Source organism: Endocarpon pusillum, assembly GCF_000464535.1.
Source record: "Endocarpon pusillum Z07020 unplaced genomic scaffold scaffold6331, whole genome shotgun sequence".
In the NCBI taxonomy this organism is placed as follows: Eukaryota; Fungi; Ascomycota; class Eurotiomycetes; order Verrucariales; family Verrucariaceae; genus Endocarpon; species Endocarpon pusillum.
Window position 1 is genome coordinate 25,951 of NW_006916578.1, and position 13,179 is coordinate 39,129.

Below are 13,179 nucleotides of genomic sequence, written 5' to 3' on the forward strand. Positions count from 1 at the left end.
GTCGCTATATACAACATCCTCTCTAAAGATAAATATATGTTAATAAGGCTAGGTAGTGTTCCTAAGTCAGTACTAGAATAATATAACAGTTATCTATAAAGAAGGCTGTAATATAGTGGTCCTAAACGCATTATTAAGACTTTCTATAAAGCTCTACAGCCAAAAGGAGCTCTAGCAGCCTAAAGAGAAAGCTTTTCTCAGAGTAATGCTATTAGGGCTTAACGAAGGAGAACTTGAGAGACTACGCTAGGAGGTCAAGCAAGAATTTCGCGACCTATGCGAGAAGTTCCAGGAGATGTCACTGCCTACTCCAAACCCTTAAAGGCTTCCAAACCGACCCTACGCCCTGTTTTATCAAGAGAATAGTTCGGATCTCGTACGACTCAACGCGCAAGGAGCTGAACCGCGTTTTGTTATCCCTTATAGCTTTCGACATGCAATGCTGCAAGCTGCGCATGACGACCAGGTCCACAGAGGCTATACGCGGCTACGCAAGGCGCTCACAGGCGTATGGTGGCCGAAAATGAGCAGAGATATCCTGTCCTACATACACTACTGCGCAGGATGCAGAATGAACAAGCCGCGCCGTGTGGGCTTTGTACTGCCTCTCTAATCGCTTCAAGCACCTCCGCGGCCTTTTTACTCCTTAACAATGAATTTTATTACTGACCTACCCTCAGAGGATGGACATAACATGATTCTAGTCGTCGTTGACCGATTTTCAAAACGAGTAGCTTTTGAAATAGGGAAGAAGGCGCAAATGGCTGAGAAATAGGCCAAATGCCTCTAGGATAACGTTTTCTGCAAGAGGGGCTATGGCTTACCTAATACTATTACTACTGATAGAGACGCACGATTTACAGCTGCGCTTTAGAAGAGAGTATTTGAATTAGTCGGCACGCAGCTGATCTATACTACAGCATACCACCCATCTGCGGATAGGCAGTCCGAACGCGTTAATCAAGAGCTAGAGATAGCCCTACGCTTTTACGTTAATGCGACACAGGCTAACTAGAGACTTTTCTTACCTACTATTAAGTTCTACTTTAATGCGAACTACTCATTCGTTGTCGAACAGACCCTATTCCAAGTGATCTACAGCTTCACCCCTGCTACTTAATTAACGCTATTGATGCCAGAAGCGCCAGAGCAACTTGTCGCTAAACGGCAGGCAACAAGAGATATTGTAATAGAAGGGCTTTAATTAGCGGCTGATACAATGGCTGACAGAGCTTTATAAGACCGATCTTTCGAATCTAGGTGGGCTTGACTACGTCTTTCGCTAAAGACCTACTTGTTGCCCTTAATATGTAAATTTGCGTTATCTCTATGTTACACGAGAGCCTTTCGAATTCTAGAGACCGTGGGCAAGGGCAACGCGCTACAAATAGACCTGCTTGCCAGCTGGGGCATCTACCAAGTCATCAATAAGATCCATCTTGATCCTGCGCCAGACCCTAAAGACGACCCCTATCAGCGAAATGTACCTCCTCCACCAGACCATATCGACGAAAAAGGGATGGAACAATGAGAGATAGAGAAGATAGTGGGCAAGCTCGTCAACGGCGAGGCAATAACATACAAGGTTAGATGGCATGGCTTTGGCGAGGATGACGATACTTGGGAGGCTCAAACAGCATTTCCGAATGCTCAAAAGTCAGTGCAGGCGTACGAAGACGCCCTGCGGCGCTCTAGACTCCAAGGGCGTCGCCAGGCTGATGGATTGACCCTCTACAGAGAGCCTCGACCGCGGCTACGGCGCTAGACCGAATCAGGAGAGAGTGTCAGCTCAGAGAGATGCTGTTGTTTGTGCATTTCCTGCGTTTTGCTACGCTGCTGCTGTGACCACGAGGACGTGGTCTTTTTCTGCTGGCGGCAACTGTTACGTAGTAACCTGGCTAAATGCCCCGAAGGGGTATTAGGGCAGGGCTTCGCGCGCCTTGGCGCCCTGCGCCTTATCCTTCTACCCCTCCATAGCTGTTAGATAGCCTCAACCACTCCTTCACCACGATCATAACAGCTATATCAGAGCTCTAGTGACCAGGTGATACCCTCTGTTGCTTCTATAGCAGCACCATACCCCTATTACAGAGATATCCCGTAATAGCTAAGACCCCTCTTAACTCTTATACAAAAGATATCTTAATATTTATAAAAGAACTCTTAGACTATTATTATATAGAACTAGTTTAAAGCTAAGCAAAAATTACAGATATAGTAAATAGAAACTAGAGATAATACTTTGCTTTAGTATATTATAAAGGAGATAAAGTATAGCAGCACCATACCCCCATTACAGAGATATCCCGTAATACTACACTTTCTGTTCTATCTAACCAACCCACTTAGACCCAGCTTCTAGTTAAGACTTGTCTTAACTAGTTAAGCCTAATACTAAAGAGTTATAATTTCTATAAATTTATACTTAAAAGCATCTAAATCTAGGCGCTTATTTGAATTAATGTTCTGAGAGCCTTTACTCTAGCATAAAAGACCTTCTAAATAAGCAACTTAGTATAAAAGAGGCTAGTCATTAATTAAGAGTTACTATAAAGTTAAAGCTAAGATAATTATCTTAGAACAAGGCTTAGAATAATAGTAAGTTATCTTATATACTTAACTTATAAGTATTTATATTGCTAGCAAATACTATATCGCTTTTTATTATTTTAAAGATATCCTTTAAATAGGAGGCCACAAAAGATAAGATAAATAAAGGTACTCTACGCTTTAAACCCTCTTGTTTTGAATACAAGATACTTGTTTTATTTGACTTTCTCTGCAAACATTATCTTATATAGCCATTTAAAGATAGTGTCTTTATCCCTTAATTCTTAATATACTCTTATTAATAGATTAATAGTAAGCCTATCTATATTACTAATTAGGTACTAACGTACTATACTTTCACTCTACTGATATCCCCTCTACCAAATTCTGCCTCTTACTTATAGCACCCTTATATCTCTCCTAATAAGAATCAGATTACAGGGCTTGGTCTACAAGTTCTAGAGGCTAGAGAGGACCTTATAGGCTATGCTCGTACACGACACGATCGAGCAGCTATAAACGCCTCACAAGGTCTTGTTGAATTCGCTCAAGAGCTTAAAGAGAATGATCTTAATACTCGAATGCCAGATACCGTCAACAAATCAGGATGGAATAGGCAGTTCAAGAGTCATGATAGGGTCAACAAGTGACTTATGACAAGAGCTGAGGCAGCAGAGCGTGATGCTGATAACAGAGAGCAGGTTGCTGTTCGAGAGGCACGCCAGGAGACTAATATGGCTCTTATAGCTTTATTTTAATAGGGCTGATGCCATCTACAAGTGCACCTCCTCCTCCTCCAACTCCTGACGAAGAAGAAGAAGAAGAAGAAGAAGAGGAAGAAGAAGCTGTAGACGAGGCTTTTATTCCCCCCCCCTCAACAGCGCTAGCAGCAATGACGCAATCAAGAGCTGGCCGCAAGAGAGCCCCTACAATGAAGGCATTAGAGGCTGAAAAGGTACCCAAACGGGGTACAGGGCAGGGCAGGGGTAGGGGCAGAGGCAGAGTAGGCAGAGGGGCAAGGGAATAGAGTCATTTCTATACACCATGATTTCTATACTTATTTCCTAATAGGGAAGTTATAACAGCATCAATAGATAGTGTGGATAACTGTGTACAATCTTCATATGATTCAGATGGGCAAGATGGGTGGATTTGTTAGTAATTTGTATGACGCAATACCCGCCAAGACCCAAACGCCGAATGCACCGCTGCGAATGCACCGCTCCGAACGCATTCCGGTCTTTCCGTGGCTGATTGGATGAATGTGACCACACCTCCATCTAGAGTCTCGCCCCACATATTAGTGACCTACAGCCTTGATAATATCGCCACCATCCCAAATCATCCCGGAAGCGACCGTGGATGTATAATTCGGTTTGTGACGACGGAAGACATGGCATGAGCATGGTAAGTAGAGTAGGTATGACTCCTTCCTGGGGATGCTGTACTGTCTGTAATTTTTCTTGGTGGATTCGTTGCCACGCTAGGCGCAGGTACGATGCAGAAGGCGTGCCTGTGCTATATCTCGCAGCATTGCTATGGCCCAAGACGGTGTCCATGGGACTGATCAGCTTCAAGGGTAAAATTCTGATTGGTTTGGGCAAAAAGACAATTTACTTCGACCTGCATTCTCCTTCCGCGTGAAGCTATGAAGTCATGAAACCTCATCTACACCTTTTCCGCGGGGAATGATCACGAAGCCAATTGAAGTGTAGAGTAAGATCATATTTGATCGACTTTGAAGATGTGCATGGGACCAATTGTAGTGTTGGTTGTCCGTCAAACGACCATAGATAACATGGTCTGCAATCCAATGAGACATGCCTCTTAGGTGAATAGGCAGGTCAAAAGATGGACCCCAACTCAAATGCATCGAGTTGCTACATCTAGGCTCGGGGTTCCGTCACAGGTCCATAGCAGTGTGATGCTTTCTGATTATCCGCGGGCTTGGGCGTGTGACGATGAGAATGAATTGCCTGAAAGATACGAGGATGCCCCCAGGTCTCGGTACCAATGAGAGGTACCCGTGCAACTCCGAGGGTGCCTTCGCGCCTTTCCCAATTGGATAGACAAGTGCCGACTGAGTGTGCCACCACTTAACTACCCTCTACCGGGCAAAAACCCTCGCTACGAAAACGATTCGTATTCGATTCGTGTTGATTGGCACCAGAACCAGCCACTAGGTTATTGGGGTGGACGCGATTTGTGGGGTGCACGTGAGTGGGGTTGGTGGCGCTACGGCAAGTGGGGTATTGGTATGACTCAGCCGTCGATCCAGCTTGAATACATAAAAGAAGTGCAACTTTCAGCTAATTCTTTCAATCCCCAACACCAACAAGTGATTACAGCTATTCGACCTACACTCAGAGGACACAAGTCAGCAAATCAATCATAAACCTCGTACCAGCGAATACCTGCTTCCAAATTCAAAACCATGGGTATATGCTCCCTCAACTCTAACCGTCTCTCACTCTTTACTCACTCACAGCCTCAGGTGATTGTGGAAACAGCGGTTGCAGTTGCGGCGATAGTTGCACTTGCGCAGGCTCCTGCTCTTGCGGCGTAAGCCTCAGCTTACTCCACGATGCAGCTGAACATCAAGCTGACTGTGATGCAGAACTAGCGTGCCGGGCCAGCCTTGCCTGCGGTCGCATGAGCTACTAAGATGGCTTTGCAGCATTAGAGATAACGACACCGAGATGAATTACAGACCTTTGCAGTGAACAGTGCTTTATGGGGGGAGTGAGGAGCTTTGAGAAGGACGTGTCATTATTGTAGCTAGAGAGGCGAGAAAATTGACTGAGCTTTTCTATCGACTTGCCTCCCGAGTGCTGTTAGACGCATTCCCCAACCTGTGAATGTACACACTTCTAAGATACTAGTATCTCCCAATCCCCGTACGACAATTTGATCAATGGCCCATCAGAGTTCTATTATGCAATCGCTTACAGGATTTACTAGCAGCTGTTGACAAGATTGAATTCACGACATTGCCAATTGTACTCCAACGAGGCATTGTTTCCGACGATGCTTGGCGATGATGCATGTCTTTGTACTACGTACCGGTATCAAGTGTCCCAACAAGAACGCACCAATAACATGCGACCTTGTGCATCAATTACAGAGCCAACATTGCAAGAGAACGGCACAGACTCTCATAGGCTAGTTTAAAACGAATAGCGCCAAGGGTGTCAAAAAGCACTGCCCTAAGTTTTCTGTGCACTGGTTGATCCTGGTGTTGGCGGCGATCGATAAAATGCTGTCAGCTCGCCACGAACGGTTCCACAGCAACATCCATGATAACAGCATGACGCATAGAAGATTATAATTTTGAGGGCAGCGCTTACAAACACTTCATACGGAATCAGAATAGAGTCCGTGAACTGTGCCAAGGGAGGAAGGAAGAAGGCGGTTGGCAAAGATGTCGGAGGTGAGGCTTCGTAGCGGATTGTAGCAATTGAATGAAGGAGTCTGCGAAGACAATCCTAATTGTAAAATCCTGTTGGGTGCTATCCATTGATTATCAACCATCGAAGCATCAGCGGAACCAATTTCTCTCTCATGTGCTTGCTCAACATGCGGATGACCCAACACGTATTCACACCACTGGAAATACCTGTACCAAGAACACCTGTGAAGATAATGCCAAGAAATGGCACGTGAGTATGTAGAGTTCCTGCCCTAAGCCCACACGTTGCCAATTTGCTGCTATTCATAATTTGAGCCTCTCGTCGCTTCCTAAATAGGTATCCAGATAGATATCCTTGGTGTTGTGCTTTGTTACTGCTTGTTGCCATGGCCACTGCTCCTTGGACTGCCCATCCTCACTGCCCTGCGCACCTCCGCGGCGAAGTCGAAGCTCGTGTGAGGGCTTTCCCCCCTGCGTTTCTGAATGAACCCTCGAACGGAGAGGTCTTTGATAACGTAGAGCTCTGCAGAGAGCGTCTCCAGGGCTTCGCTTTTGCTCAGGGTTTTGCTATAACACAGCAAAGCGGGAGTATGAAGCAGGCTCGTCAGATTTTCTATTTTCATTGTATCCATCATGGCAATTCGACGAGGAATTATAGGAAGTTAGAGGAGCATGTTGAGAGGGATGAGGAGGACAATATTACTAGTCGACGTAAGCAAGAAGCAACAGCTATCAACGCAAGGAATTGTCTATACCTTATATATCTCGCCTTCAAGCAAATAGGCAAGCGTGGATCTCGAGAATTTGGCCTTATATTAGGCGTCAAAAACAACTCTCATAGCCATTCTATAGCGGTGAAGGCGGTAAACCCTTTGGTATACACAGAGCACAAAAAGGCCCTCCCTGGGTATCAAATAGCCCTGGATTTGGGTAAGTCTCTGCGGTCAGCTCATATCTCGTATTCTGCAGCACGTCGAGTGCTTGAACAAGCTGGTTTCCCTCTTGATCGTAAGAGTTACTATAATCTTCGTCATCGCGCTCTCTCTGCTGAAAAAGATGAGTTTGCTGGCCTTGTTGTTGCCCTTGAAGATGCTGGTTTCGTTTTTGAATGCCGTATGGAGGAGGAAATCGACCAACAGTCTGGCGAGGTAGTTGAGACTCAGTTATAGCAAATTTGGTTCGCTCATCCTGATCAAATCTGATACGCTCAGCGCTTTATAGCAGGATGGACCCTTTTCGTTGATGGCACGTTTAATACGAATGCTCGCAATCTTGTTCTACTTGTTATGGCAGGTATAACCAACTGTAACAGGACCTTCGTTGCTGCCCTATCATTTGCTCGTTCAGAATCCAAAATGTCCTTCGATTTCATCTTCTAGAGCCTTAAATAGCGCGTTTTCTATCCTCCTATTCCTCCGCCACGTTTGGTACTTAGTGATTAAGCAGCTGGCATGACAGCGTCACTCCCTACAGCTCTTCCTGATGCAATTCTACAGTACTGCGACTGGCACGCTGTAGAGAACGTTATGAAGCGGCTAGCAGACAAGGGTTACAAAAAGGAGGCCTGTGAAGAGCTTAGAGATATTCTATAGCGTTTTGTCAAAAGCCATACGCAAGGGGAGCTTGCTACGCGTCGGATAGAGCTACATTCAAAGCTTAAGCAGAGCGAAATCAAGTACTTAGAGGAGTACTGGGGTCCTCGAGAGATACGTTTTTTGCGTATTTATACTCGCAGCTATCCTAACCTGGGCAGTCATTCAAATCAGCGCTCTGAAAGCATTCATCCTGTGACTACAAAGATCCTCAACAAGAATATAAGTATGGAGGAGGTAGCACGACGTCTAGGAGAGACTATCAAGGCAAAATTCCGAGAACTAAATGAGGAGGAGGCCTATAGGCAGTAAGTTACCTCGAACGCTAGATTTGCATGCATTTTCGTGGCTGGCAGATACAGTAACGTTTCAAGCTATTCAGCGGCTATCTATTGAGTGGCAAGCTACGAAATTAGGATGTCAAGATGGCTCACTTCAAGCTATATCAGATATCTGCACTAGTTGCGAGATATTACTTCGATTTGGCCTTCCTTGCAAGCATTATCTTCGTCAAGTATGCCTTAATGGCTTACTGATCCCTCGCTCTCTTTTACACCCTCGTTGGTGGTTACAAGGAGAGCCTGTTAGGATAGCTAACTGGTCGCCATTATATCAGACTGCTGAATTACCTCTATCCCCCCCTCGAAATACAACTATTCAGAACCCTTTTCTATCTCCTATAAGGACTCAAATAACAGGGCTTGATCTAGAGGTCATAGAGGCACGAGATAATCTTACAGGATACGCGCGTCAACGCTACGAAAACGCAGCAACTCAAGCTCAACGAGGTCTTATTGAATTCGCTCAAGAACTTGGTAATGATGACCTCCATGTTCGAATGCCAGATACTGTCAAGAGATCCTCATGGGGACGTCAGTTTAAAACTCACGATAGGGTCAATAAGCGGCTTATGACAGGGCCAGAGGCAGCAGAACGTGACGCCAATAATAAAGAGCAGGCCGCTGCTCGAGAGGCACGCCAGGAGGCTAGTATAGCTCTTGCAGCTTCATTATCAGGGCCAATACCCCTCGCAGGGCCTTCTCCTCCTCCTCCTCCTCCTCCATCTACAGCTCCTATTGACGTGGAGAGCGTCCTTGATACCCCCCCTCGTGGATCTGCCGCTGGCGCCCTCGCTATCCCTGTCACCACCACCACCACCACAGTTGATCGGTCCTTCCCAACTCCTGGGAATGAAGAAGAAGAAGAAAAAGAGGAGGAAGAAGAAGAAGCTATAGATGAGGCTTTTATACCCCCCCTTCAACAGCGCCAGCAGCGATGACGCAATCAAGAGCTGGGCGTAAGAGAGCGCCTACAATGAAGGCGTTAGAGGCTGAAAAGGCGCCAAAACGGGCTACAGGGCAGGGCAAGGCCAGAGGCAAGGCCAGAGGCAGGGGCGGAGCAAGCGGAGCGGCCCAGGGATAGAGCTAGTTCTGCAACACCACGTTCTCTATACTTGTTTCCTAATTGGGAAGTAAAAGCAACATCAATATCAATGTGGTTTTTTGTATAGGAAGTTCAAATCATTCAATTGGTTATGATAGGCAAATTTACTAGCAATTTGTATGACGCAATACCCGCCAAGACTCAAACGCCGAATGTACCTGTGTCGAATGTACCTGTGCGAATGTACCTGCCCGAAGACATTCCCCTCGTTGACCCCGTGACCTTAACAATACGCTTACAGCCCCGAATGAGAGTAAAATGGTGGGTCTTTGGATGCTTCGTAATGCTTCACAACATCGTTGTACATCCGCAAGGTAGCTCGCAACGACGCAAGTAGTTCGCTCAATTCTCGAACGGCCTTTGCCTACGCCAGAACACCGATATGAGACTGGATTCGTGGTCTGCGTCGGTTGAGCGAGCACTCACCCTAAGAATCAAAGATGCCATCACTTAAGTATTCCCTGAGATGTGAGCCAACTACAGACTATCTATTTCCCCCAGGAGTTAGGAAGACTGGACTAATATACATGCTCTTATGGCTCTTATTTACGGATGTACGAAAGCGACCGAAACGATCAAAAGCTCTTTGGACTCGCTCCACAACGTACTCCTGTTATAGACCCAGAATTCTATTTTCTGAACGTTGACAACTTTTCTCCTCAGTAATACCTGGGGCTGTCTTTGCACGTGGTCGAGGAGTTCGAAGCACTTCCTTGACGAATGGACCAAAGGCAGAAGCATTGTTCCATTTGAACGATCCTTGATCAAAGTTGTTCCCTACATCATGTCTGAATAGTACGCTCCCGCACCCAACAAATCCATGCTCTTTGGGGAACACGGAGTTGATTACATTCATAAAGAAAGTGACGATACCTATGAGCAGATCAGTCAACCGAATGGTCTTAGTTAGGTGAAAGTCAGTAAAATATGTACAAAGCATCCGTTTTTGGTATTCATGCTGAAATTGGCTGTTCTTGGAATGTGACGTGTCGGACGGAAGGAATGCAAACAAACTTGCAGAATTTTCGGCAAGTGTGAACCAACTTGCATACAAGATCGTCAAAGAAACACAAAGAGGAGGAAATGCGCTTATCCATAAGACCAGAATCTTCTTACCATCTACATTGACCACCACACCGTCATCACTTGCTCTACTTCTACATCATGCCTCCTACTACCAGATCCAAAGCAACGAAGATTTCTAACTCTACGTCCGCGCCGGAAGAGTTCATACACAAGTCCTCTACCGCCGGAGCTCGCAGAGCAAAGGAAACTTCTCAACTGTTGAGCAGTCCAAAGGCGTCGGCGCGACAGCTTCCTGTTCCCAGATCCCGCAGAGCAAAGGAAACTTCTCAACTTTTGAGCAGTCCAAGGGCGGCGGCGCAACAGCTTCCTGTTCCCAGATCCCGCAAGGCAAAGGAGCCTTCTCACCTCGCATCGGCTCTATCGGAAGTGTCGACTCGAGTACTTCCAGACAACGCGATCGTTCATTGGCCCTGTCGGACTTGTTCCTGTCCCCAAGGTGTTTTCACTCCACCGATTGACGTGTGCATGTTCTGTGAACACGATATGGATGACCATGACCTTTCCACTGACAATATAGCATGGGATCCAAATGTCTGCCATGTGAGTCAAAGAGAAGAACTTGTTGCTGCTGCCCTCCGACTTGTGCTAGAGAAAGGGGTGGTTGTCATACGTGCCACTCCACAAGTTGGGAAAACGACACTGCTTGTGCTGCTAGGTCGACATATTTTGTATAATCATCATTCTCTCGAACCAATCTGGATGCAGTGGAAACGCAAAGAAGATCGGAACGGCCTCAACTACATAGAGTATCTTAATCAAGAAGCAAAGGAATGGCATAGAATTAATGCTCGACACCGGCCCAGTCATCCAAACGCAAAGAAGATATATCTTATCGACGAGGCGCAGAATTCTTACTCTGATGTTGAATTTTGGACCCGCGTACTGAAGAACAGATACACCAGATCACGATCATTATTTGTACTGGTGTGCGTCTATGGATCCACCACCGATTCCTTGACACGGTTCATAGGAAGGGATCAGAACATTCAATCTGAAGCCATTAAGATTGATCAGAGCCAAAGGATCGATTTACGTCCTTCCGTGAAGGGTGGATTGTGTATGCAATTCACTTGGAAAGAGACCGAAGACGTTGTCCAAAAATGGGCGTATGACAACAAGTTCAAGCTCATGGGTAATGTGGGGCAGTATATGCATACTGCAACCAGTGGTCATCCCGGCATGCTTGGAATGCTTTTGATGTCTTTTGATTCTTGCTTCTCTCAGGTAAATACTTAATCATCATTTTTGAGGATCGTCTTGTGCTAACAGTTGCTTCCCAGCTGGACAGCAAAGTCCGATTGTCAAGAACATGGACACCAGAGCTTTGCCATTCCATTATCACCAATCAAGTCAATTATCTGGATGTGCTTGAACGTTGTGGTAGAGGGGTTTGGACAACGGATGCGGAGAGTTTCTGTCTGAACGCTTTGTGGAGAGAAGAATATGCTGATATCAAATATGTGGACGTTGTCAAAGCCATGTCAAAAGCAGCAATGCAGCGCGACGGCTACGTTCATTCACAGACAGGTTTCGATGCATTTGCATTTTGTCACAAAATGGGATTTCTGCACACAGAACCTTTGGCTGGGACGGACATGGAGATCAAATACGTATTTGCGTCCCCAGTCCATCGAAGGTACACGATGACAATCCATAAGATGATGGTGACGCTGACGTTATTCTAGAGTTGCGCACAGGCGCCTCTTACCAGGTCCCGACCCAGACGCAGCAGCAGATGGCCGCACGCTCTTGCAGGTATGCCTGAATGCAATCGAAGGGATAAGTCCATCTGCCATACAAAATCGATCTAATGATCGCTGGAGCATTCCAGAGGCAGCATTCCAGGATGAGATGTATCGTTGCCTTTTTCGCGAGCTCCACCATCTACCTATCCTGTCCGAGTATTCCCATTCTTCGAGTGGTAAAGTCGACTTCTATGTTTTCAACAAGAAATGGGGTATCGAAATTCTTCAGTCTGGAAGCAAGGCACAAATTATGGAGCATGCGGCTCGGTTTGGACCAGGAGGTAAATACAGCACATGGAACATCCTTGAGGATTACATCGTCCTCAACTTCTGTCCCAAAACTAAGCTTCGAAACCTCGAGGTTCAAGGTAAAGACTTCATTCGTTCTATTTGGCTCACCTTTGGCTAACCCAAGTTTGACTGGACTGTAGACACCCAACTCAAATCTCATATCATGCAAATTGTTATAGATGCTCATGCACGTATCGCCGAAGTATACACCTACGACACGCAGTTGAAGGCTAGCTTCACGTTAGGTGAAGGACGGTATGGCTCCGGTACTGGGGCGTACAATCTGGGAATGCCAAATGAGGAGTCGAATGGTTCGACGGCTGATCGCGGTCACGCCTTCGGTACATTGGATATGGCGCTGCTGCTAAGGGGCGAGAGAGATTCAAGGAGACAAGTGCTCCAAATGTCGATGGAGCAGATATTACAGATGCCCGAGGAGGAGCGAGCAATCATATTGAGTTATTTCACTACGGGATAAGGGGCGAGTAGGGGCTGCTCGAACGGAATATATCACCAAAGAGACTGGTGGAGAGAGCTACGAAAGGAATCAGATGTAACGACATCATCATCTACTAGACTGAGACAAGTTTTCAACAATGTAACATACCAAGCAATGTTGGTGAGAGGAGGCATAAAGGTCTACCTACCAACGAGTACCTCGACTGCAAACCATGAATCTCGCCCAACCACTAGACCCGCCACGATTACTGGAGTCCCATCGGATAGATACTCCTTTTGACAGGCTGTTGCCGTTCTTGCCCCTCTCCGTGAACTCCATTACCATAGGAATGTCTCGCTTGGTCGAGGAAATCGAATGAAATGCGGATTACGAAAGCACCACCAACAACTCGTTCATGGCCAGAGGTATGGATGGGAGGAAGAAAGCTGCGCGTTTACTCCGAGGCAGACATCGTCAGATATCCATCCTCTTGCCGTGATCGCCTTTGTAGACCTACTCCATGACATGTCCAGATTTGGATCCGGCGCAGCTATTCGAACGGGGCCCATCACCTAATCGTGGACCAAGCTCAGGAGAAACCCTTTTACGGGCTTTCCATTACGG

At 46.3% G+C, this 13,179-nt stretch overlaps 2 protein-coding genes across 2 annotated transcripts; both read left to right on the top strand.

Moving 5' to 3' along the window:
- Nucleotides 1–6,345: 6,345 nt before the first annotated feature.
- EPUS_03965 (uncharacterized protein) lies at nucleotides 6,346–8,830 on the top strand (the record flags this gene model as incomplete). Its single annotated transcript, XM_007806828.1, has 2 exons — nucleotides 6,346–7,107; nucleotides 8,168–8,830. 2 exons carry the CDS (start codon nucleotides 6,346–6,348, stop codon nucleotides 8,828–8,830), a joined length of 1,425 nt encoding a protein of 474 aa, XP_007805019.1.
- A 1,328-nt stretch (nucleotides 8,831–10,158) lies between these two features.
- EPUS_03966 (uncharacterized protein) lies at nucleotides 10,159–12,594 on the top strand (the record flags this gene model as incomplete). Its single annotated transcript, XM_007806829.1, has 4 exons — nucleotides 10,159–11,304; nucleotides 11,361–11,716; nucleotides 11,766–12,193; nucleotides 12,257–12,594. The coding sequence occupies 4 exons, from the start codon at nucleotides 10,159–10,161 to the stop codon at nucleotides 12,592–12,594; spliced, it is 2,268 nt and encodes a 755-aa protein (XP_007805020.1).
- Nucleotides 12,595–13,179: the final 585 nt, after the last annotated feature.